A 27,289-nucleotide genomic window follows, 5' to 3' on the forward strand; every position below is an offset into this window, starting at 1 on the left:
GTTCTTTAGTTATCAGCAGTAGAAGATAGGTTGGTTTCACCAAAAACAGACGTTTCAAACTAGAAGCTGAGATAATGAGCCTTTTGTGAAATGAAGCATTTCAAGCACATCACTGACTCGGAAGCTAATATTTTCTGATGTAGTGACACCTCAAAAATAATTTCCTTCAATAAAACAGCGAAAACAAAGGAATTTTGATGCAAAATAATATTTTTTAGCTGCAACCAGCAGCGCTGGCCCCTGCGTGCGCAGACCCTACACCTTCTTGCTGGTCTTGATTTACTGCTGGTGGGCATCAGGTATTCTAGCTTGTGTTTGCCAATCTGTCCATCGAGCCTGCTGTCTGGGTCGGTGTTGTATGGTGCCCTGCGTGCCCCACCCCCCCTCAACTGCAAACTCCTCCTCCGTGGGAGTGTCTCTGGTGGCTCTCTGCTTCTCTGAACTTTCTGCTGCACGTTTCAAAGTGCGCTGCACAGCGTCTATTTTCACAGCGCTCCGCCGTTTTTGTGCGCCGGCTCCCAGCGCTTCCAGCTGAGAATAATTTATCTTTTCAGAAAGACACTGGTGTCGGGTGCTCCTTTTCTGGCAACTAATCATATGGAGAAACTATCGCAACAGACAGAAAGGCTCAATTGTGGGAGCAGATTGGCTGCTGTTCACAGGCACAGCTAACGTTACAGCATGCATCGGTTTCCGTTTCCCCACGGCTTCTTCTCTGTTTTTTTCCTCACCTTTCTCTAATCTGGAGAGCACTGTCGCCACCTAATGGGTCCGTAAAATAGCTTATACACCTTCAACATCCCCCATATTTTTACAGGAGATGCATCAGGCTTTGATGCACGTCCCACCGTCAAAAAACGCAATTGACGTCTTTAGACGTCATTGGCACTCTACGTTACTATTTGAATTGACGTCTTTAGACGTCATTGGCACTCAATGAGTTAAAGACCCCCCCCCCCTCCAGGCAGTTTTGTCATTTTTAAGATATTCCATGTGTGGCTGTGTTTGTTCCCCGCTCTGCTAATTAGCTAAAGTGTAATCGCCACTGTATTTTGTTTGACGAATACGCTTATTTTGGGCTCAAAGTCTTAAAATATAGCTCGTGGTCAAAACGGGTGCCGACATCAGACGTTGTTGTCGAACGAGTGACGCGTCATAGACAAATACAATATTTAATACTACAGTAAATACAATCTCCCGTTAGCTTGGTGTCAGTTTGCTACCTAAGTGTTCACCAGACTCAAAACGCACTTTTAACCAGTTTGAGTTACGCTCTTTCCATATCTTTTCCAGCTTTGATATCTGTTGGCTGGTTGTTGAGATTTATAACAATATTGTGGCTTCTAAACGAGATAGAGGCAGCCATACTGTTTCCGGTCTACTGCCTGGAAGGGAGACAAAGATCGTATATTGAAGGCAGGAGCGAAGGCACTGTTGTCCTTTTTGGACAACAGTGCTCCAGCCATGATGTTGCAGTGGGACAAGGTGTAACCCTTCAGGTTCTTACCAATAGACGGTCTTTGGCGCAAATGATGGCGTGCTTTGTTACGGCACACACACATCAACGTTTTCATAGAACATCAATGTTGTACAGGTAGGAAAAACTGAATGCATCCAAAGCCACTGCGGCCACACTCTCGCAATTGTTTGAAGTATTAGCCTGACATATTCATTTGAATGATGGGTGTGGGTGGGGTTGATGGGTGTGGGTGGGATTACATGGTGTTCAATACGGTATTGAACACCATCCAATCCCACCCACCAACAATACCCCCTCGATAGGGAGCCGATAATCCCTTTGCTGGTCACATGAACATGTCCAACCACAGGCCATGTTTGGGTTTCTCATATATTACTCGTTGAAGGGGGACTTACCCCCCCAGATATGTGACAAAACGGCATGCTGCTTGATTTGCACACAAAAAAACAAGTAAAGAAGCAGGAGAACGTCTCCTCTTGTCTCACTACACTCTTTGGCTGTGTTCAGACCATTGATTGGTTCAGACCGGAAAAATAAACCGGAAACGGCCGCCATGACACTTTTCCCCGCATAGAGGCAAAACGTTATATCAGAGTGTATCAGAGATAGAGTACGTTATAAATTTAGCCACGTTATAAACAACTAACCAACGCTGGTGGTCCGTATGGAAACAGTGTTACTCGAAATGGTTAAAAGTGATATCAATTTGGTCATTCAGTGGCGTTTTATTGCCATGTAACATAACTAACTAGCCGCTAACATTAGCCACAGTACTAGCCGATTACCCACGATGCCTTGCGCTGTTAACGGGCTCACGCTAAAAACGGGTCCATTGGAGTGAATGGAGACGTTGCAACTCTCCTATTATGGCTCTGGTGTGAACTATAGTAATGATCACATGAAAACAAAAATCTGATGAGTGGGAAAGGGGGGAGTTGGCCGTGACGTAACAGACAAGCACATTTTGGAGGGCAAACAAAAGGACAGGTTTGAACCCATAGAGGGCACTTTGCTGCCTGTAAATGATCCACTTTGTACAATTCTAACAGTTTGGTCTCAAATGTGGTGATTTCGACCAGAATCCTTCACATACCACACCAAAAGCCATATTGGTTAAAAGCTGAAAAAAAGTGTTTTGGGGGTTAGTCCTGCGTTAACTACATCGTGCACCGCTTGGACTGTAAATTCCTATATAATGCCTATTTAACACTCCTATTTGTGTATATATTGGACTGCACTTGCAATCTGTGTGATTTTGCGTTTTACATATCTGTCTTCTGAATATCGATACAGTACAACCGCTACGCTGCATACACTAACATCACCTCCTCGTACGTAATGTTTACATATTGTGGCAATGAAAGTCATTACTATTCTGAATCAAATGCTGCTAAAGATAGGGATTTAAGAACATGCAAGGACATAAAAGACAGACAGACACACACACACACACACTCTTAGCATGTGTTATTTGTTAGCTTACTTTACGTAGAAATCCAGATGCCGTGGGAACTCCAGCTTTCCTGCCAGGATCTTTTGATAGATGCCGAATGGATTGTCGTCGAAAAACGGCGGGTACCTGTGGAGAGAGACACAATGTCAACGGCTGACATGCCCTTCATGCTGGTGCTGGCGGCGTGGTGTGTAAACGACAGCATGACGCAAGGAGCCTGTAAAGCAGGTAAGAGGAATACAGACCGCGTTAAAGGAGAACTCCAACCAAAAATCAACACTGATTTATTTTGCACATGATCTCACACTTACTGTATATATGTGGAAAAAACTCTAAAGCAGTTTTGCAGGCGTTCATTTCGTTTTGAGTTATTGAGAGTTGATTCGAGTTAAGCTGTGGACCAGTGATGCCATTAACTCATTGAGTGCCAATGACGACTATCGTCGTCAATTCAAATAGTAACGTAGAGTGCCAATGACGACTAAAGTCGTCAATTGCGTTTTTTGACGGTGGGACATGGATCAAAGCCTGATGCATCTCCTGTGAAAGTATGGGGGATGTCGAATGTGTAGAAGCTATTTCTACGGACCCATTAGGTGGCGACAGTGCTCTCCAGATTAGAGAAAGGTGAGGAAAAACAGCAGAAGAAGCCCCGTGATGAAACGGAAACCGATGCTGGAGCCAGAGCCGTATAGATTGCTCTGGCTGGAGCTAACGTTAGCTGCGAACAGCAGTCAATCCGCTCCCACAACTGAGCCCCTCTGTCTCTGCTGCATAGTTTCTCCACAAGATTAGCCGCCAGAAAAGCAGCACCCGACGCCGAAGGGCCAAAACATTCTCAGCAGTCCGGTTTGGCTTTTCGGTGTCGCACTGGGAGCCGGCGCACAAAAACGGAGCGCTCCGAAAATAGACGCTGGGTGCGTGTTAGGCTGTGTGTTAGTGTGGGGATGAGTTTCTCCCAGCTCCGCCGGCATGCAGGCTGTGTGTTGGTGTGGGGGTGAGTTTCTCCCAGCTCTGGCATGCAAGCTGTGTGTTGGTGTGGGGATGAGTTTATCCCAGGCAGCTCCATGCAGAGATTCGTCGCCTGACGCAGCTAGCAGAGATTCGAGCAGAGCCACCAGAGACACTCCCACAGAGGAGGAGTTTGCAGTTGAGGGGGGTGGGGGTGCTGTTTTATTGAAGGAAATTACTGTTCAGATGTTTCAGGTCAGAAAATATTAGCTTCAGAGTCAGTGATTTGCTTGAAATGCTTCATTTCACAAAAGGCTCATTATCTCAGCTTCTAGTCTGAAACGTCTGTTTTTGGTGAAATCACCCTATCTTCTCCGGCTGATAACTAAAGAACGGAAAATGATATCAATAAACTTTTTTTTGCTGATGATACAATAGAGTCTCATCGTTCTTTGTGCGTGTTCGGTGTTTACATAGTAATATCACACAATATTCTGTGGGCCTCGAGAAATCACTGAAAACGCTCTGAAAGGGCTGGCACTGGGAGCATCCGTTTTCCAAAAGTGGCTGGCACTCAATGAGTTAAGTGCATGAACTACATCACTGGTCCACAACTTCACGCTCAAATCAACTGTCAATAAGTGTCAAACTAAATGAATGGCTGCAAAACTGTTTAGAGTTTTCAGATGTGTGTGAGATTATGTGCAAAACACATCAGCATTGTTTTTTTGGGTGGAGTGCTCCTTTAAATAGTTAAAGGGCAGGTTTATGAACGAGAGCGTGCTTTGAAGCGTGTGGAGAGATCATTGTTGTGATTGCTCGGCCTCTGACATGTCGGGTGTTTCTGTGCAAAACCCTAACAGCCGTTTGCGCGCTGCTAACGCACTTTGACCGTACCGTTGTGCGTGCCTGCGCCTGTTGCTACCGCCCACGCGCCGTCTGCTGCCTTCCGCGGCTGCAGTCCCATTGGGCGCGGGGGTTCGAGCCGAATGCTTTCCCAGTGCTCCCGTTCTCTCCCCCTGCTGCTCCGGCCTGGACAAGTCATTACCCACAAATTACATAATGGGGAGCGGGGCCCTGAATGCATTATGCACGGAGCAGACAAGCGAATAATCGCACCGGTTTGTCACACGCCGCCGCGCGCCTTCCCAGTCAAGAGCCCCGGAGTCAGGAGACTGTGGTGTAGGGGCGTCTGGGGGGCTGGGTGTGCACCACAGACTCCAGTGTGTGTGTGTGTGTGTGTGTGAGTGTGTGTGTGTGTGTGTGTGTGTGTCTGTGTGTCTGAGTGTGTGTGTGTGTGTGTGTGTGTGTGTGTGTGTGTCTCTGAGTGTGTGTGTGTGTTTCTCTTTCTTTCCAGCGAGGATCTAAAGCTGATGCTGTCATAGCTGGGGAATCTGGGTCATTCCAGCAAGAAGGGATGGGGGGGAGAGAACGACAAGATACAGCCGTTTTCTGACAACACTCACGCTTCAATCAACGGTGCATGTCTGCATGTCCTGCACTCCAACGCCCGTACACTCTACACGATTCAACCAATATGAGTTGTTGAAGGCAAGACACATGTACTGTATATTTTGGACTGAAACTGCTGATATGTTCTACCCAAGATTCAAAAATAGCCTAGTGAAATTGGGCCATTTTCATGCAACAAAAAAAAACGGCAACAAAAACTGGTTGTTTAAAGCAGTGCTTCTCGAGCTTTTTCAAGTCAAGGACCCCTAAACCGACACAAATTAGACCCGGTTGATAAGATGTTGTCCCACGTCCCCCATCTGATAAGATTGTAGTTTTTAGATGTTTTATTACAGAAAGTATGAAACCCATGACCAAAATAAGTCCTACATTCTGACATTGTGTTACTCATGGATGGAATTATAGTGAAAATAAATGATCCCCCGTTTTGGCTGGGGACCCCCTGGAACCCGCTCAAGGACCACTGGGGGTCCCCCCCCCCTCTCTGGAGAGTTGTAGACTAGCACAGGCTTTCTCCGATACATGTGCAGCCAGTCACCAGCCACTTCTTTTCACCCGACAGTGAGGAGTTTCACCGGCAATACGTTGCACCTCCCCCTCGAACAGGCGCCCCGACACCGACCAGAGGAGGCTCTAGTGCAGCGACCAGGACACATAATCCACGGCCAATTGTGGCTGTATGGACGCCCGACCAAGCCCGAGGGAACACGGGGGCACCAACCTGCGATGCTCGTGTTGGTAGGCAGGGAACCTACAGCTCCACCACCCGGAACCAGTGTAGTACTGATCAACCCTACAATAAATATGCAATCAAACCGCATCATACCATACCGCCTGGCTGATAACAGCATACTCACAATACTTCAGGTCACACTTGAAAATGAGACCTCGGTCTCAACGTGTTTTTACCTGTTTAAATAAAGGTTAAATAAAATAAAAATAGTCATAGCTCGTGAGATAGGCATGTTGGCAAGGCTGTGATTAGAGTCTGGCATTTCGAAGAGATGAGAGGAGAGGAGAAGAGAGGAGAGGGTGTCCAGTGTTTTGCACTAAGGCAGAAGAGGTTAGGATCCCCAACACTGCTAGAAACCCCCCATTCTTTTGCAGCAGGTTTATCAGCAGTACCACTGATGTCTTCCTTAGGAAGTCTAGCTTTTAGGAACTTTTTGGTCAGATACCATTTGTCATTGTTATTGACCAAGAATACCGAATGGACATCTTTCCCCGCTGTAAACGTTAGACGGGGACGGGGGTAGAAACTTAGAGTCCTAGTTGAAGTTTAGCAGCTTGCGTGTCACTGTTTCAGGCAAAGTTATGTCTCGGGTTGAGACAATCCAACCGGAGCAAAGGCCTCTTCGCCTCGTCACCTACAGCCAAGTTGCATCCATCTCGCGTTCATCTCCTTCCACTGATTCTGCGTTTAAAAGCTCCTGAAAATGACACAGGAAACGGAACTGGCAGTGAAGTTTTGTTCAAAAGCAAAAACTCCTCCTCAACTCTGTGAGGAGTGAAAGACTTCAGGAATACGACGGGGCATTTCTCCTCCAGGATCTCCATCTTTAATCATCTGGCCGACGCTCCACCGAACTGAGGTGGACGAGGGGCAGGGCTGCCCGGGGAGGCCAGGAGACCGGAAAAGGGTCCATTTCATTTGACTTCACTCAATCCGTTTGGGGATAGACACAAAATACAAATTCTATATTGGGATTCCTTCTGACATTAAAGGGATAGGCCAACTCACATGGAACACTCACATGTGCATGTTGTGGCCACTTGTGACTAGTGTAGAAATAATCCAGGAAACGGCCATTTTCGAAGTAAATCCACACACCGAGATCTAACAAAGATTAACCAAACTAAGCAAGAGTAACTCAAGTTACTTCCCTTGTTTGCCATGAGGCGCCTCATGGCAAACGAGGAAGTAACTTCGGTTATACTCCGTTAGTTCGGTTACTCTTTGTCTGTTTGAGGTGATGTGTGAAATCACTGCACCTGGCGGCCATGTTTGGGAAGTAGTTCCGGCTATCTATTGACCTACGAAAATGACAGTTTCTCGAGTCACAACATGTACATATAGCTTTTTGGCACTGTTGGAATGTGTGTTTTTGGGGACTTGAACAGGGGGTGTGGAGCTGTACGGTAACTCCCATTCATTTGCGAATCTAACTAACTGCAGGGCTGTACCTCACAGTGTACTGTACAGAGTGTGACGGTAAAAGCATTGTTTATCTTGTTTATGTATGGGCAATATGACAAATAGGCAAATCTCTCAAAAAGTTGGCCTATCCCTTTAAGATCGTTTTCACGTCTACCTCGTTTGGTTCGGCTGAATCGAACCCCAATTTGTTTTCCCACTTGGTGTGATTTGTTTTGGCGGATGTGAAGGCAGCAATCGACTCTAGTGCGCACCCCAAAAGCTGACGAAACAACCGCACCGAGACCTCTTTGGAGAGGTGGTCTTGGTGCGGTTCCGAACGAACTCTGATCCGATTCGTTTGTGGTGAGAACGTGATCCGACCTCGATCCAACATGAACTCTGATCCGATTCGTTTGTGGTGAGAACGTGATCCGACCTCGATCCAACATGAACTCTGATCCGGTTCGTTTGTGGCGAGAACATGATCCGACTTAAATGCAGAAACCCATTAAACCAGCTCCTGCAGCCGCTGTGTGTAATGGGCTGAGACAAACAAACATTTTCTTTGTTTAATGATGGATAGAGACAACCCTTCACCTGTCTAATAACCCTATCGTATTAAAAAAAACATTTCACATTTCAGTAGGTTATAGTTCAAAGTCTTCATAGGTTCCTCCTCTACACCGTCCTAACATTAAGATGAACATCTATTGTCAAGTTTTATTTGGTGTAGGGCCGAGTAGGCCTCATGTCTGTTGAAAACAAGATAGCAGATTTTGCAGTTACCAACAGCAACCATTGCCCTAGTTGCCCTAAACACGTTTTTCCTCAATTGTTTTGTAGATGGGCACACTTTGGGTTGCCTCCTAGCCTCGTCTCCTAGCCTCAACGGCAGCAAGGTCAGGTCCTATTTTGAGAAGTTCTTAAGTAGGAAAATTAAAGAAATTGGAAAGAAATGAGACAGTTACTGAGAAAATATGGAGGAATTGCACTTAAGAACTTCCTAAATTGTCCTCTTATGTCATTCTTAAGATCTATCTTAGGAACACATTGGTGAATCTGGCCCCAGGTTGTCAGAGAGAGAGACGAGCAGGAGGTAGACTTATACCACACACACACACACAGGACACTTGGTTTCCATTAAGATGAGAAAACTTACCCTTAAGGTAGGATTATGGACAGGAAAACCACATCTCATTCCCTTTAACTCTCTTTCATTCTCACACACACACACACACACACGCACACCCCCACACACACGCATGCACACACAGACACACACAGACACACACACAGACAGGTCACCTCATCACCATGATCCCTCCCTCCGGGCAGGGATCCCTTACCGCAGTGCTTCTCAACGTGGGTCAGGGGACGCCCAGGGGTCCTTGAGGGGGTTCCAGGGTGTCCCCGGCAAAAAGGGCAATACTTATTTTCACTATAAGTGACTTATTTTGACCAGAAGTAAAACAATGACAGAATGTGTGACTATTTTGCTCAAAGGTTTCACTCACTTTCTGTAATAAAACATCTGTGAGAAGCACTGCACTGGATGTTTGTCCGACTTGTGTTTCACGGCAGCAGAAGAGGAGGAGGACCAGCCACCGTTCACTTTTCAGAAGCGGCTGCTACATTCTTGCAGCGGGACCTTTGACTAAGCAGCTATGCGACGGTAAGGAGTTTTCTCTCTCTGTTGACTAAGCAGCTATGCGACGGTAGGTAAGGAGTTTTCTCTCTCTCTCTCTCTGTGTGATGAAGGGAGCTCTTTGTCTAGGGGGGCGTCGCGCCGCCCCTCCCGGGGACAAGTCTGGAGGAGTGCGGCGCCCCGACTCTACCCGGTAGAGCGTCACACTTCAAAGCCCGAACGCTCGCGGAAGGTCGCATTCCTTCCATCAGAATGGAGGCGGTAACTTTCCCTCGTAGTGTGCGCGGGGAAAGAAATGAGAGGGCCAAACGGAGGTCAGGCTCACGTGCAGAGAGGGGCCATGCTTGACATTTTAGGATGACCGCATGTGTTTAGCCATCTGCCAATCAAAGTTAGAGCAACATGTGACAGGGACGCTCATATTTTGACTTTTATTAAAACTCCATTTCTAGGGTGGAGAGACTCTGGAGATGATGTGCCACTTGTCCTCTTCTCCCTACTTATACTCCCCACCACTCCGCCAGGAAGGATTTATTACACACTGATGACATGACAATTGCTCGATTGACATCACTGATGATGGCATCACAATTGCTCAAGTTGACATCGCTGATGACATCACAATCGAGACACACACCGCCACCCACTTAGCCAAATGTATTAACTAAACTAGAACGACCGCAACGCGGACTTATGCCTCCGCCATTAGTTCATTCTGGAGTCCAAATCGCCATTTGAGGCAAATTGGAAGAGATTCCGTCAAGGCGCTCCTGTGATGTTGCGTTACAGAGCTTGGAAATTGGGTGTGTGAGAGGTCACAGTGACCTTGAACTTTGACCACCAAAATGTAATCAGTTCATCCTTGAGTCCAAGTCGATGTTTGAGACAAGTTTGATTAAATTCCGTCAAGGCATTCCTGAGATATCGCGTTAACAAGCTTGAAAATGGCGTTGGAGAGCTCACCTTGACCTTTGACCTTTGACCACCAAAATCTAATCAGTTCATCCTTGACTCCAAGTCGATGTTTGAGACAAGTTTGATTAAATTCCGTCAAGGCATTCCTGAGATATCGCGTTAACAAGCTTGAAAATGGCGTTCGAGAGGTCACAGTGACCTTGACCTTTGACCTTTGACCACCAAAATCTAATCAGATCATCCTTGAGTCTAAGTCGATGTTTGAGGCAAATTTGATTAAATTCCGTCAAGGCGTTCCTGAGATATCGCGTTAACAAGCTTGAAAATGGCGTTCGAGAGGTCACAGTGACCTTGACCTTTGACCTTTGACCACCAAAATCTAATCAGATCATCCTTGAGTCTAAGTCGATGTTTGAGGCAAATTTGATGAAATTCCGTCCAGGCGTTCCTCAGATATCGCGTTAACAAGCTTGAAAATGGCGTTCGAGAGGTCAAAGTGACCTTGACCTTTGACCTTTGACCACCAAAATCTAATCAGATCATCCTTGAGTCTAAGTCGATGTTTGAGGCAAATTTGATGAAATTCCGTCCAGGCGTTCCTCAGATATCGCGTTAACAAGCTTGAAAATGGCGTTCGAGAGGTCACAGTGACCTTGACCTTTGACCTTTGACCACCAAAATCTAATCAGATCATCCTTGAGTCTAAGTCGATGTTTGAAGCAAATTTGATGAAATTCCGTCCAGGCGTTCCTCAGATATCGCGTTAACAAACATCGTACGGACGGACGGACGGACGGACGGACGGACAACCCGGATCCATAATGCCTCCGGCCTGGCTATCGCCGCCGGAGGCATAAAAAGAAGCATCATCATCACCCACGTCTGATATAATAGGATATAATGCAGGTTGATTGATTACATACAGTATTTATTGTATGATTGATCAATTTAATTGATTTGTACTTTTTATGAATGTTGGGCAAGTTACTTAAGAAAGTTACTATTACTAAATACTTTACTTGAATTATTACTTGGTACTTTACTATTACTTTTGCTAGCCGACCCCCCCCCCCCCTCTCCTCTGAAAAGGTGAGTTACATCCTGTCTAGCCAGCTAAAGGTGAGTTACATCCTGTCTAGCCAGCTAAAGGTGAGTTACATCCTGTCTAGCCAGCTAAAGGTGAGTTACATCCTGTCTAGACAGCTAAAGGCGAGTTACATCCTGTCTAGCCAGCTAAAGGTGAGTTACATCCTGTCTAGCCAGCTAAAGGTGAGTTACATCCTGTCTAGCCAGCTAAAGGTGAGTTACATCCTGTCTAGCCAGCTAAAGGCGAGTTACATCCTGTCTAGCCAGCTAAAGGTGAGTTACATCCTGTCTAGCCAGCTAAAGGCGAGTTACATCCTGTCTAACCAGCTAAAGGCGAGTTACATCCTGTCTAACCAGCTAAAGGCGAGTTACATCCTGTCTAACCAGCTAAAGGCGAGTTACATCCTGTCTAGACAGCTAAAGGCGAGTTACATCCTGTCTAGCCAGCTAAAGGCGAGTTACATCCTGTCTAACCAGCTAAAGGCGAGTTACATCCTGTCTAGACAGCTAAAGGCGAGTTACATCCTGTCTAGCCAGCTAAAGGCGAGTTACATCCTGTCTAGCCAGCTAAAGGTGAGTTACATCCTGTCTAACCAGCTAAAGGTGAGTTACATCCTGTCTAGACAGCTAAAGGTGAGTTACATCCTGTCTAGACAGCTAAAGGCGAGTTACATCCTGTCTAACCAGCTAAAGGCGAGTTACATCCTGTCTAACCAGCTAAAGGTGAGTTACATCCTGTCTAACCAGCTAAAGGTGAGTTACATCCTGTCTAGACAGCTAAAGGTGAGTTACATCCTGTCTAACCAGCTAAAGGCGAGTTACATCCTGTCTAACCAGCTAAAGGCGAGTTACATCCTGTCTAGACAGCTAAAGGTGAGTTACATCCTGTCTAGCCAGCTAAAGGTGAGTTACATCCTGTCTAACCAGCTAAAGGTGAGTTACATCCTGTCTAGCCAGCTCATTTAGAACTGAATCCACTTTATTGGAACAATAATGAACGTTGGAGGAGTCAACAATCAGCCAAACTGCAGACTTTTTATTTATTTGACTACAGGACAAAAAAGTAATTGGGTTCTGGCAGCGCTGTAGTCTCACATAGCCAGAGCTATCTCCACACTTTGTTTTAGCGCTGGAGAACATAATGTGACTTGAGGTTACTTGGATTAGTAACTCTAATATAATCACGGTTTTTGGAAATTGTATTCCCTTACATTGCTAGTGACTGGGAAAGTAGTCTCAACGCCAGACCCATGAGAGTTCTTCTTACGCTGATACACTACGTTACTGCATGCTGCAGAGCTCTCTCTGGGTCTGGGATGCTTCCCCTCCAGCCGGCTGGTTATGGGAGGGAACCGTTCACTTGGCCAGTCATATGCCAGTGATGGCTTCAGTCCTCTCCAATCAGTAACGACTTTGCGATCAGACTACACGGAGGCGGTCTCATCGGTGCTACGACCTGTCAATCATTCAATTATTTTTTTTGCAATTGTGGCATCATCACCCTCCCTTCTCTGCTTCCCGTTAACATTGTGACATCATCAGTGATGTCACAATGCGCCCTATGACAGATTTATGAAATCACTGATTAGGTCACAATGGGAAGTGATTTTCAGAGGCGGGCGCTGTACTGTGAACACCTGTCGAGGCTGCTTGTAGCGTTCATTCTTCTTCTTCTTATTCATCATCGAAGACAATGGAGAAGAGTGGAATTAACGGTGGTGCTTCTAAAAGGGATCAGCGATGTCTGTCTGTTCCCCATCTGAACCAGTCATTCCCATTCAGAGATTAATTTGTGGCGGCCCCCTGCAATATGCAGCGGGCGCACAACAGAACAATGAACCCATTTCCACAGCGAGACACTTAACAGCGGCGCCATTAATTGAACATCGCGTGTGTTTAATTCTCTTATCTGCCAGACGCTGCCACCACTCTGTAAACCTCGCCGAGCTCTGTCCAATCAATCAATCCTTCCAACTGATTTTTCTTACACAGCATTTAGGTTGTGCTGGTGAGAAACGGTTCAAAGTGTTTCATGTCAGGGCAGGGCAGGGGTTCCCCACACCTTCTTCAACTTCAACTTCAAGGACTGTTCAAGGACTTTCCAGGCCCAATTCCCTCAAATTCAAGGAGCCCACACGGCCTAGTTTGAGACACGGATCAAGGTTCATTACAACACTGAGAATGTGTATAATGAGAACTAGCAGAAGCTCTACAGAAGCTCACAGACAATTAACAACAGAGAGGCTTGAATGTGTCAACACTTCTCCACTGTGTTGACCCACGTCTATTTTCAAAAACTTTCAAGGCCTTGATTTTCTCTCTCTCTCAAATTCACAAACTTTCAAGGCCCCTTGGGGAACCCTGATCAGAGGGATTTTCCCCACGAGGATTCAGTTTGTGACTCGCCTATGTGTTTGTGGTTAGAGAAGCCGTGAGAGATTCTTGCTGGTGGCATTTCTTTGATCTCTCAGACTTGACAAGACCTCTCAGAGATGCCGCTTGGGCACGGCAGCAGATGCCAGGCTGTTAACTCTCTCCATTCCACCGCGTTGGTTGAGGTGAACCGTTTGTGGCTTCAGCCCTCAAACCTAATTGCTCTGTGCTGCTTTGCCACAGCTCGCTCTTGTGGAGGAGAGTGCCCCCTTGTGTTTAAAAGAGGGCGGAGGCTACTTGCCTCTGCCACACACACGGTCCTGGGAACACATCACCCCCTGGACCTTTCACAAACTGCAGCGGGCCATCCATTTCAAAGTACCTCTCCTATAAATCTCTCCGTGGCCTTGGGCTCCTCCCTGCCTATCAAATCTTCTCCATCCTTACATACCTTCAGCTCACTATGTTCCTCTGACAACCATCTACTCTCCACTCCACCTTCCAGGCTCTGCACTATGGGGCCTTCAGGGTGGCCCGCCCTAACCTCTGGAATGCCCTCCCACAAGATCTGGAGATCCAGTGGGCAATCCATCAGTCAATTCTTTTGAAGTCAAAACTGAAAACCCACTTGTTTAATCGAGCGTTTCCTTGTGTCTCGTAATGAGTATAGTTTGCTTGTATTTCTTTTATCAGTGTACTTTATTGCTGTTGTCGTGGCTCTATTCTTTGTGTGAACTGTTTTATTTGATCTGAAAAGTGTCCTTGGGTGACTTGAAAGGCGCTCACAAATAAAGTGTATTATTATTATTATTAGTACAGTATTAATATGATTATTACTACTACTTACCCAGCCAGCATCTCGAAGATGAGGATGCCCAGGGCCCACCAGTCCACCGCGCGTCCATGCCCTTTGCTTTGGATGACTTCAGGAGCCAGGTACTCAGGCGTGCCGCAAAGTGTCCACGTCCTGCAAAAATATGATTATTATTATTATTAATTATATCTATACAAACCTAGTTGTTTACAAAAATATTATTATTATTATTGATATCTATACAAACCTAGTTGTTTACAAGGAAAACTCCTTTGGATACCTGACTTTAGGCATAAATGGCATAAGGACCAGTCTGCTATAAGCCTTTTTTTAAATTGTGTTATATTTGCAGACTACTAAGCAGCCATAGGCTTTCAGCTCTATAAGTGATGCACTTTACTACCAATAAATAACCTGTATTTAATACATTGACGTGTCTGTTTGTGAAGTTTTTTGATGTGCTTTACTACGAAAGAGAACAAAACAAACATTTGAAGAGACAGAACTGTTCACAATAGTGATGTCAGTTAGATTTGGTTAGGTCAGAGCTACGGAATATTACATCATCCATCTTTGCTCACTACGTCTTAGCCTTTCTTACCCTCAGCTGTGCATAAACTACAGGTTATTAAGAAATACATTAATGTGAAGTTATTGGTTATCGTATCGGTATCGGCCATGAGGGGCAGGTAATTATCGGTTATTAGTATCGGCTGGGGGGGGAAAAATCCATGTGGCGCATCCCTACACACACAAGGTTCATTACTGTTTGCATGCATGGTGTGAGCACGTTTTAAGGCCACATCCACTTTTCAAATCCATCCATTTATGAGTTTTGCGGCATTGTTGATATGTTGGGGAATTTGACCAGTATTGACATTTTCACTACAATTCTCCTCTAGCACTATGATAGTGCCCCATCATCACAGTTTACATACCTACGTCACAGTATGTGACTTTTAGCAGCGTCACCCATCAACCCACATTCTCAGTCTGTTGAGTGTGCTCAGAGACCACTGTTGTTTGACTGGTGGTGGTAAGCGATAGCCTCTGCCTCCCCTCCTCGCAGTCCGTATATGCCTGCATATTCTACACAATGTGTAAAAAAGGCGAGAGAGTCTGGTTACACGGGGCAGACAACGCCCGTAGGTAAAGTGATCCGCCCCGTGACATCCGAGTCACCCGCTGTAGTACTACAGGGACACGGGCGTTCTGAGTGGATACGGGACTGAGTAACAGATCTCGAGCAGCGAGTCATGAAGGAGAGCGGTCGCTCCGAATAGAAGGATCCAACGGTGAGCGAACGACGGTGCCTGGCAAACGAGAACAATAACAGGAAGTACTTCAGGGTTCGCGCGGCTTTTTAAGCGTAAAACTCGCGCACTTTTTCAAGCACTTTCACGGTACCAAAAGCCCAAATATTTCCAGACTCTCAAAAGCCTTTATCATCACATCTAAATTGTTACTATGAACGCAATTGCGGAAGAATAAGCTTACAGTGTTCCTTTTATACCCGCAGCAATCAATGTATATTGATTATATATTGATTATTGTGTACAGATAGCCTTCTTTAGTGTGTAAGTATTTTCAAAGTTTCATTTGAGAGTTTATACGCCAGGAGACAACAAACAAATCTGACGTCAGGATCGTTTAATTGTAGAATACCGTAAATTCCGGACTATAAGGCGCACCGGTGTATAAGCCGCACCTGCAAAGTTGACTATTTTTTTCTTATATAAGCCGCACCGGACTATAAGCCACGGGTGTTTTAATGTTTTTTTTTTTTTTTTTTTATTTTTTTTATTGTGTTTTAATGTTTAATTACCATATGTAATGCTCCCATTTATTAACATTTCAACAAAACAACATAACACAACACCACCTGTGTTGTTATTTACAGTGCACACAGTGTCATACAGTGTCATACAGTGTCATACAGTGTGGTGAAAAGAGGGCAAGAGAGGAAATTAAAACAGAAGTGGATTTATAGTTAGAAAGAGTGCTAAAAAAGAGAGATTTTTTTTTTTTTTTTTTTTTTTTTAAATCCATAGATAAGCCGCACCGTTATATAAGCCGCAGGGGCCAAAAAAGGCCAAAAAACGGGAAAAAAGGTGCGGCTTATAGTCCGGAATTTACGGTACTCAGACTTTCGGGTTACACGAGTAATTATGCAGATGAAACAACAGATGATGTTGGAAAATCAAGCAATTTTCACAGGAGTGAATTATTTGAGTTCAAGCATATTCCTGGCCTTGAAAACATACCGGTTCAAAATGAAGCATTTTCCAAACTTTCAAGACTTTATACTGTATAAAGCAGACTATCCCTCTCACTGTTATTTACCAGTGAGCCATGCTGCGGCTGCCTGTGTAGCAAACGCTAAGCAGCATGTTTCTCAGTGAGAGGCACTCGTCCTCTGATGAAGAGCACTCGGCCGGGCTTTTCACCGTCTGTCACCGATATCACCTGGGTAATGACCTCTCTCGCCCAGTTGCCATGGCGACGGTCATTTGTATGGAAATGACGGAGGACCGAGTAGGCTCTCTGATCTCGGGGGAATTAACCGTCGGGACGTCTCTAGCTCACGGACAAACGCATCGGCTACGGTGTGTGTGTGTGTGTGTGAAACAAGACTCATGCGTTGCTATTCTTCAGGGCATCGTCCGCCATCATACAGGAGGCACAGTTAATGAGTTAATGACGGTGTGGGCCAGCAGGGGGCACTGTGGCAGCACGGGGGGAAATAAGAGGGGGCTCGACAGTTAGCGACACTCCGTCACGTAGCCCGTAGTAGTAGAAGATGATGCAGGGCGGCGACGACGAGGCAGTTGTCTTCCTATTGCCGCTATCCTCATCCCAGGCAATTCCACCGGCCTCCATTTCTATAAGTGGGTCACTTGCACATCAGAGAGGTATCTGTTGTGCTCTCTCAGTCTGGGGGAAAATGTAATCTTACTCCATTATGTTTACATGTCAGCGGGGGTCAACGTTGCACTCGGCGGGGCGGGGAGCGCTTCTCTGAGAAACGCTGCGGCGCAGAGGAGGCGGCGTACGTCGTTTCAATTCTGCCGGGGTCGGCCGGGAGCCCCCGCCCCCCCCCCGCTCCACTGTATATCTAATTCAAACTACAGCGCATCAATCTGAGGAGTCCGCCCTTGAGTCACGACACAAGCGGTGCCTCGGGGGGGCGTGAGGGTTCCCTCGAATTCCACCTCTAAGAGAATATGAGCTTTTCAAGGACGCTGCATAACAGCTCGTTGGCGATGCAATCAGCCACGGTATTCATGTCTCTCTCAATCTAAGGGAACCCAGATTCGTATCGGTCGGACGACTGATAAGACTCTTTCCCGCTGTATAGTAGATGTAGTAGTGTATTGGTGGATGCTTCTGCTTCCGGAGCGCCGCGCGTTATTGTTTAAAGTCCAATTAACGGGAGAATGTTGGAGTCGGAGCTGATCGATTGTAGGTGTTTTACGTCCAGACGACATTTCGGCTAATAATAATAATAATAATAATAATAATAATAATAATAATAATAATAAATAGCTGCATTATGAGACGTCGTCAGACTGTAAACTATGGCAGAAGGGGCGGGACGTCCGCTCTAGAGAGGAAACCCCGACCTATCGGCCGTCTGTCCCAGAGTCGTCAGACTCACTGGTAGACTCTGGGTGCCCAGATGGTGTCTTTCTTAACGTGTCTGATGTGTATCTGATCAGGCGCATGACTTGTGCATCCAAACACAGGGTTGGGGAGTAAAGGAAAACATGTATTTGAAATGCAGTATTCAAAATACTAAATATGAGTAACTGTATTTTGTTACGGTTAGTTTAAACTGGTGGCAGTCAGTTACAGTTTAAACTGGTGGCAGTAACGGTAGAACTGACGCGGAAGTGAGACAAAGCGTCTGGAAGCACAGGTAGTTTAACTTTGGTGTCCTTGTTACCAGATTAGACCGGTCACACTGGCCGTGGTGCGGGGCGGGGGGGGGGGGGGGGGGGGGGGGGGGGGGGCTCTCGGCCTGCAGCGGGAGTTTCCACGTCTGGTCTATTTTTGACAGCCAGGCATGAAGTCAGTACAAGTTGTGGCCGGCGCGGAGCAAAACAGAGCGCTTCTGGTGTGAATGGCCAGGCTCCTGCTCGAGCTGAATTTACACGCGTCCCCGCTTGCGAATCCAGTGTGTTTCTGCCGCTACGGTCTTTAAAAATAGGTTACGTTAAGGGATTACTTTTTTGTTTCGTTTTATTTGCTCTAAAATTCACGAGTGGCACGCATTTATAGTTATACAGTCACGTCATGCCCACCGCAGACGCAAGCTGATAGCGCATCACCGCATGCAAACGAGCAATAGGTGGTGAAAAGGCACTGGTAAGACGAGGTGAACCAAAATGCCTGCTAGAGATGTAACGGTATGAAAATTTCACGTCACGCTTATCGTGACCAAAATGATCACGGTTATCGTATTATCACGGTATTCGCAAAAAAAATGCTGAAAATATTCAAAAAGTACTGAGAGACTGAAAATCTAAATTCACTGAAATCATTTTACGTTTTATATTGAAAACTCAGACCCAAAAAGGATTGATACACTCACTGAAATCATTTCTCCAAGGCTGCACGGCTCTGAGAGACGGTTGCCAACTTTGGTTGATGATAGACAGTATTTACCATGTTTTTCAAAGCACTGTAATCATGGTACCACGGTACCACGGTTTTAATGATAATGAAAATTTGAAACGGTACGGTTATCGTGAGGAATTTTATCACGGTTATCATTATAAACCGGTTATTGTTACATCCCTAATGCCTGCTTACCACAAATAAATCCAACGAGGAGGATGAGCGTTTACTAGCCTCCTCCCTTTGATCAGCGAGTGAGGAGAGGCTGACGCAGCTGCACGTTGTGGGAGATGCAGAAGCTGTGCACACACGCACGCACACACACACACACGCCTCTCCACTGTCCTGAGTTATTGCCCAATGCCACACACCTTTTGAGCTGCACTGTTTCCTCATCAAGGCAACGTGGAGGAGATATTGGCTCATATTTGTGTCCGCAAATGCAGATTGGAGCGTGCATGTTGTCTGTGTTTCTATAGCGAATGCGTCTTTGCCCAGAATGGCGTGCCTGCCTGTTGAATGCCGAACAATTTAAATATTCCTGATGCAAAATCGACCTCTTAACACATTGAGTGCCACAGCGCTTCAGTAAAATTGTCTGGAGCCTGTGCCAGATTCACTTCCATTCAGTTGAAAACAGCTATAGAATTTTTTCTATTAGGGCTACCGGTATATTGACAGGGCTGGACTCTAATGAAACATTGGACACTCCTGCTTCTTCCAAAGAAGAAACTTTGTTTCTAGACAGTTCCATTATGAAATGACAGCCTCTGAAAGAAGAGCACTTTCAAGGGTTTTCTGCTTTTTTTTTTTACTTTTCAAGATAAAGTCACTTTTATGAATACTTTTTGCACTCTAATTTCAAGCACATTCACTGACTCTGGCTGGTGTTTTCTGATGTGGTGGCGTGGTGTGGTTCTGTGCAGCCTGCGTGCCCCACCCCCCTCTCCCCCCCCCCCCCCCCCCCCCCCTGAGCTGCGGGCTCCTCCCCACACGCACACAGTCTGTTTTCGCTTCCTCCGTTTTTGCCCCGGGTGGATCCCAGCACAACAAGGAAATGGCAAACGGGAGTTACGGGACTGAAGGAAAAGGTTTGGCCGTTCGGCTTCGGGTGCTGCCTTTCTGGCAGGGAATCGTGTGGAGAAACTATATGCAGACAGATAGACATAAGCAGAAGAGCTCAGTTGTGGGCGCGGATGCAGCCAACTGTCAGCTGCAGACACAGCAATCTATATGGCTGAGGGATGGGTACCGAACTCGGTACTTTTACAGGCACCGACCGAAAGTGGGCGGTACTACCGAGTATCAGTTCACATGACATGAAACGGCACCTCATTTCTGTACTTTTTTTTTTTTCTATTATAATTTAAAAATGTCGGTACTTGAACGCATCTCAGTGATACAAAGACAGCGAGCGAGATAGAAATTCCGACGCAAACTTGAAGGCAACACACACGAGGGTGGGTTACGTCAGCACGTCACTGCCAAAACAAGCGGAATAGAAGAAGATGGCCTCTCGCTTGCGGTCCACTTCACAAAGATAGACTCAGACAACGCTCGCTGTAACATTTGCGATGCGAAGTGCAAAGCTGGCCAGGGGAACACCTCTAACTTGAGGAAACACTTGGTCAAGCATAAAATCTTTTTAAATGCGGAAGACTGTAAAGTGTTCGATAGCCTGAGGGTGGACGCTGCATCCACCAGCAGCAAAGCACCTACAGCCAGCAGCTCCTCTGCTTCGTTAGCTGAAACGGACAACGACGACGACGAAACTTCAAGTGTCGCAAGTGAGGCGTCGACTTCTTCAACATCAGGTAACGTCATTTAATTAGCTAACGTTAGCTGGATAGTTGTAGCTTATAGCTTAGCATGTTTAGTAGCGTAACTAGCGTTGCTAACGTTATTATTATCCTCAGTTCGTGTCACCGTGAGACGTTCAACGTTACACTCTTGCTTTCTTTGCTAGGCCACCGTGTGAGAGTCGCACAGGAGACACCCTTCACCCTGGCAAAGAAAGCAGCTTTACCCCGGCAGAAAGTAAATGAGTGCCACAGGGCAGTGACTGCCTTCATTGTAAAAGGCATGTTGCCCTTCGCAACGGTGGAGTCTCCATGGTTCAGGTAAATTATTTATTTATGTATAAATGGGTGATAATGTGTGTGTGTGTGTGTGTGATATTCATAGAGTAAGCTAAGTTACTAACAATAGTTATTTTTATTGTCTATATATAGGGAGATGACAGGGACCCTGAACCCAAAATACTCCCCTCCCTCCAGAGACCTTCTCACAAACACACTTATCCCAGCTTGGTATCGTGTTGAGAAGAAGAATGTGAAGGAGGAACTCAGGGCAGTTGACCATATTGCAGTGACCGCTGATGGATGGAGCAGTGTGGCACAAGACCATTACCTGCAACAAGTAAACTCTTGGTTTGGGAGGGAAGAGGGAGGGAGGGAGGGGTTTTATTTTGTTGGGTGCTGCTGCTAAACAAAAAAAAATCTAAATAAAGAACAATGTTGAAATTGAGAAGTTTGGACTTATTTGTTTTACAACTGTACATTTTTGTTGTTGCAAATTTTTTTTTTTTTTTTTTTTTTTTTTTTACTCAAAAAAGTATCGAAAAAGGTACCGTTTTTGGTACCGTACCGAATTCCAGGTACCGGTACCGTACCGGTATCGATTCAAATGTGAACGGTACCCAACCCTATATGGCTCTGGCTGCAGCATGCATCGGTTTCCCCTTTGATCAAGGCTTTTTCCGCTTTCTCCTGCACAAAGTAAAGGATCTGAGGTGGGTGGCGCAGCTCCCGTGTAGATGTTTAAGGTGGCGCCGTGTGATCCCTTGAAGGGATTCATGCTCACTGGCTGGGTACGACCTTAAACAGCAGAATTATGGAATAATATGAATTATGATTTTAGGACGTCCACAGACGTCCTTGGCACTCCTCGTTACTTTCTTTTAGGACGTGCACAGACGTCCTTGGCACTCAATGTGTTAATGAATACATTGGAATAAAGATCGACTATAGAGCTATAAAGAATAGACTACTAAGGGAATAAATGCATTTCGAAACGTTAATTTAAGAACCGATTATTTTAGAACTGATTTTTTCCCCCCGGTTTGATTTGTTCAGCTAATTTGTGCGGTATGGCAAAAACCAATACCGTGGCAGTCCTAGAAACAGATTTAAAAAAAATTGCAACAACGACAAGAGAATGGCAACATCGGAGGAAGACACCCAGCCAGGACGCTTGTGGCATTCCAAAAAGTTGCGATATTTCTATCTCAGTTGCGGTTGCGCGACTGCATTGCCCTTTCACTTGCGTACAGTCAGAGTGGCCCAGACAAATGGGCTCAGCAAGAAGATTTTAAAGTATTCCAAAAAAGTAATCCAAAGTATTTAGAATAGTTACTTAACTTGAGTACAGGGTGGCCAGAGTGCTGGCCATTTGGGTGCCCTAAGCGTAATTGTTTTGTGGTGCCCCCCCCCCCCCCCCCCCGCAAAACACACAACTGCAATCTTAAAACCGAATACTTATTCATACAGTATATTTACTATATTTACTGGGATCATAATTCAGGCCAGGCATTAGATACCACCGACGGGGGGGCCGACGCGCCTGCCGGCGTCCGAAGGGCGGCGGCGAAAGATTTGGGCCGTTTGAAGCCCAATTTGGGTCGTTTGAAGCCCGATTTGGGTCGTTTGAAGCCCGATTTGGGCCAGTTGAAGCCAGATTTGGGCCAGTTGAAGCCAGATTTGGGCCGGTTGAAGCCCAATTTGGGCCGAGTCCAATTTTACAATGAGATGCACCCACTTTAACCCTGAATAAAGTAATAAAACCACTAGTAAACCAGTAGGCGGCGCCTGGCCTGCTGTTCAGTGAGTGGCCTGACTGCGGGCACCAAATATATATATTTTTTTTTGCAGGCCCTTAAGAGCACATGATGCCCTACGCAGTCTGCGTACTCTGCGTATAGGGTGCAGCGGCCGTGCTTGAGTAATCTAATGGAATAGACACACACACACACACACACACACACACACACACACACAGCAGGACAGCTCTTTGTCCTTGTCCAACACGGCATTTGCTTCAAAGCGGTGCAAACTGGAGGTCAACTACTTAAAAAAGTGAATCAAGTCGCCGGATAATTTGTCAAACAAAGTTAAATATCGAGAGCAGCTTCCATCCCAGAAAATGTAGCAGCACTTCCACGTCCGGGGAATAACCCGAGCTGGAGGGTGAAGCTAACTCTGAGTGGAGGGCAGAGTACTGCTGCGAAAGGCTTTTCACTTCTTCCTGCATTCATTTCCCAGAGGTGGCAAAACGGGCCCGGGTCCAGAATGGCCGGCGTTATTCTTTAAAAAGGAGATGAGGGAAATATGTGGTTACTAGGAGACAGGCAGGCATTTCACAAGCCGTACTGTATGTTAATTTTCTGTATGTGATGTAACTCTCATCTTTTTCAAGTTCAATTCCAAGTACAATTTGAGAAAAAAAAGAGACCATATTTGAGCGAAACAAGTTAAATCTAAGTATAGCTTGCTGCTTAGAGGGAGAATGTACAGTAAAGGCTCTGACATGAGCCGACAGCTGCTTTGTCATTCGCTTGCAACCAGCAATCACTCAAGCATCAAACAGAATGAGCAAAGAAGCAGGGTTTCCCCCAGCTGTCACTCAGTACAGTCTGCTGGGAGTAAAGACCAACGACAAGGACAATCCATCACAAAACCTAAATCAAAGAAATGATCCTGCTTAGGGGCGGGAATCTCTAGACACCTCACGATTCAATTCCATTCCGATTCAGAGGGCAACGATTCGATTATAAAACGATTATCGATGCATCTTGAAATCGATGCATCACTTTTTCCCCCCCCAATACATGATTTCTTTTTTCTCACTGGGTGGCTACTTTTAAAATTTGGAATTGCATTGTATTATATGACCCATAATTAAAATAAACAAATGCATTGACCTCCATTATCTTTTATTAATACAAATGCTGCGCTCTGTTACAAGAGTTAGCCACCAGGTGGCAGCATGCAGCAAAGCTACAGTAAAAGCGGAGAGTGCAGAAGAAGCAGCACAAGCTTTACTGACGTTAAGTTGCGAATGAGTCAAAACATATCACCTGACTGGACATCCATCATATAACCATGGTGCCAGAAGCAGAACCTTGATGATGCGACAGCACACAAAATAACAGGCTGGACACACCATTGATTGCACCGGAGCGAAGTTCAACACTTGATAAGCAAAAGTGCTAACGCTAGCTGACGAATGGCTTGACACTACTCTGTCTGCACTCTGTCTCTCTCTTGTAGCCCTGCCTGCATGCAGGGCAGACATATCTCTGCAACCGTAACTCGTAGAGACTCATGGGTGGTGACATTGGATTCGGGGTGAAAAAATACATATAGCCTTTAAAGGCATCGCGAGAAAATGTAAATAATGTAATAATCGATTTTTGACTCATAATGAATGAATCGATTCATAATCGTCCACCCCTACAATGTACTGTATATATAAAACAACATCATATACTGTAACCTCTTGACAGTAGTTTCAGAAGTGATTTGTAGATTCTATAGATCACTGTTGAGGCAGAGCAGCTTTTAAATCCCATGTGAAAGATCACAGCCTGGGGACTAGAGAGGCTCTTATTGGCTGTTCCAAACAGCACACCCCTCTACTCTGAATGGACCTGCCTGAAGGAGCTGCGGCTGCTACATCTGTATCATCGCTTTTACCATCACTTCTTAACACTCATTTTTCTGCACCTACTTTTCTGTAATTACCTTTCATTAATTGTTCTTTTTATGTGCTTTTTATGGTTCTTACCGTGCTTTTACGGCACTCGCTGTCAATCTGATATGTCGGGGTTATTTTTACTCCTTTATTTTTATTTTTTTATTTTTTTTTTTTCCCCCCGATTTTTTATCCCATTTTATCCCCCATTAGTGCTGATTCTAAGTTTATCCTGGTTACTACTTCATCCTATACCGATCAGGGAGAGCCGAGACTGATTCCATGCTTCCTCCGAGACATGGGCAGTCGGTCAGCCACTTCTTTTCACCTGACAGGGGAAGCTTCACCGGTAGGACATAGCACGTGGAAGGCTCACGCTATTCCAACCAGTTCCCCTCCCCCTGAACAGGCGCCCCTCAACGTTGAGAGGAGGAACCACATAAGCAACCAGGACAATGCATGTTTTTAGTGAAGGGGGTTCCTATATGAAGGAAACCCCCGGGAGGCACGGGGAGAACATGCAAACTCCACACAGAAAGGCCGTGGGGCCTAGTCGACCCCCACCCGGGCGATAGGGGTGGCACTCGGGGATATACGGACGGGCACGCATTCCTTCAGCGCTCACCTCGTCCCCAGATGGGAATCGAACCCACGACCTTCTAGCTGTGAGGCGATAGTGCTTACCACTACACCACCGTACCTCCTCATTTTTACTCCTTTATGAATCGCTTTGGTAACTGGGTTTTGAAAAGGGGTATTTAGTTATTTTTAGCTGCGACCAGCAGACCGTAAGTCACTCTGTCGGTCAGGCAACACAAAGTTCATCACCCTTTAGTGGGCACCGTTTTCGCCCTAGGAGGCGTGTGTGTGTGCGCGTGCGTGTGTGTGTGTGTGTGTGTGTGTGTGTGTGTGTGTGTGTGTGTGTGTGTGTGTGTGTGTGTGTGTGTGTGTGTGTGTGTGTGTGTGTGTGTGTGTGTGTGTGTGTGTGTGTGTGTGTGTGTGTGTGAGAGAGAGAGAAGGTGTGTGTTTGTGCTCATGCCAGTTGGCTAAAAGGGGACGGTGGGGGGCAAATTTTGAAATGCAGACTGACAGAGGCAGAGTAGGGTGGGCTGCCCCTACCATCCTGCAGTTAGGAAATTTGCATACTTGGTCGCAGCTATTGTGAATTCATGCTTGTTTTATCACCTGTCAGTGAGCTTCTTAGTGAAGCCCAAGTCAGTGAGGCAGATGTGTTTTATCACCTGTCAGTGAGCTTCTTAGTGAAGCTGAAGTCAGTGAGTCGGATGTGTTTTATCACCTGTCAGTGAGCTTCTTAGTGAAGCTGAAGTCAGTGAGGCGGATGTGTTTTATCACCTGTCAGTGAGCTTCTTAGTGAAGCCGAAGTCAGTGAGGCAGATGTGTTTTATCACCTGTCAGTGAGCTTCTTAGTGAAGACGAAATCAGTGAGTCGGATGTGTTTTATCACCTGTCAGTGAGCTTCTTAGTGAAGACGAAATCAGTGAGTCGGATGTGTTTTATCACCTGTCAGTGAGCTTCTTAGTGAAGCTGAAGTCAGTGAGGCGGATGTGTTTTATCACCTGTCAGTGAGCTTCTTAGTGAAGCTGAAGTCAGTGAGTCGGATGTGTTTTATCACCTGTCAGTGAGCTTCTTAGTGAAGCTGAAGTCAGTGAGGCGGATGTGTTTTATCACCTGTCAGTGAGCTTCTTAGTGAAGCCGAAGTCAGTGAGTCGGATGTGTTTTATCACCTGTCAGTGAGCTTCTTAGTGAAGCTGAAGTCAGTGAGGCGGATGTGTTTTATCACCTGTCAGTGAGCTTCTTAGCGAAGCTGAAGTCGGTGAGTCAGATGTGTTTTATCACCTGTCAGTGAGCTTCTTAGTGAAGCCGAAGTCAGTGAGGCAGATGCGTTTTATCACCTGTCAGTAGGGATGGGCATTTCTAGCAAAAACACTATTCGAAATTCGCTGGCCAAAGTCGACTTTTAATCGAAATTCGGAAAAAAAAAAAAAATGTAAAAAAAAAAAAAAAAAAAATTATGTGAGTGAAATGTTGCATTGTCTCCCCTGATTCTAAGTATAGTCGAATCGCTTGGTTTGAGCAAGTAAAACAATTTTTATATGCATTTTAAGCAAGGTTTATGGAAAAATGAATGGCGGAGGAAATCCCATGAAGAGGGAGAGGTTGCTTATAAAAATTGTTTTACTTGCTCAAACCAAGCGATTCGACTATTCTTAGAATCAGGGGAGACAATGCAACATTTCACTCACAAAAAAAAAAAAAAAAAAAAAAAAAATCCCCCCCCAAAAAACGAATTTCGAATTTCAATAATAAAAGTCGACCTTGATAATAACAACGATTATTCGAAAATTCGAAATTCGATGCCCATCCCTACCTGTCAGTGAGCTTCTTAGTGAAGCTGAAGTCAGTGAGGCGGATGTGTTTTATCACCTGTCAGTGAGCTTCTTGGTGAAGCTGAAGTCAGTGAGGCGGATCTGTTTTATCACCTGTCAGTGAGCTTCTTAGTGAAGCTGAAGTCAGTGAGTCGGATGTGTTTTATCACCTGTCAGTGAGCTTCTTAGCGAAGCCGAAGTCGG

At 45.7% G+C, this 27,289-nt stretch overlaps 1 protein-coding gene across 1 annotated transcript in view; it reads right to left on the minus strand.

The window, feature by feature from the left end:
• prkx (protein kinase X-linked) overlaps positions 1 to 27,289 on the minus strand; it is a 73,926-nt gene that overhangs the window by 13,713 nt on the left and 32,924 nt on the right. Inside the window, exons 4-5 of the mRNA XM_083633791.1 lie at positions 14,361 to 14,480; positions 2,964 to 3,059 (exon numbers count right to left, since the gene is read on the minus strand). Of these exons, the coding sequence (XP_083489917.1) occupies positions 2,964 to 3,059; positions 14,361 to 14,480 (216 nt within the window). The remainder of the gene's footprint in view (positions 1 to 2,963; positions 3,060 to 14,360; positions 14,481 to 27,289) is intronic.

The sequence above is a fragment of the Poromitra crassiceps genome (genome assembly GCF_964638095.1).
Source record: "Poromitra crassiceps genome assembly, chromosome: 3".
NCBI lineage: Eukaryota > Metazoa > Chordata > Actinopteri > Beryciformes > Melamphaidae > Poromitra > Poromitra crassiceps.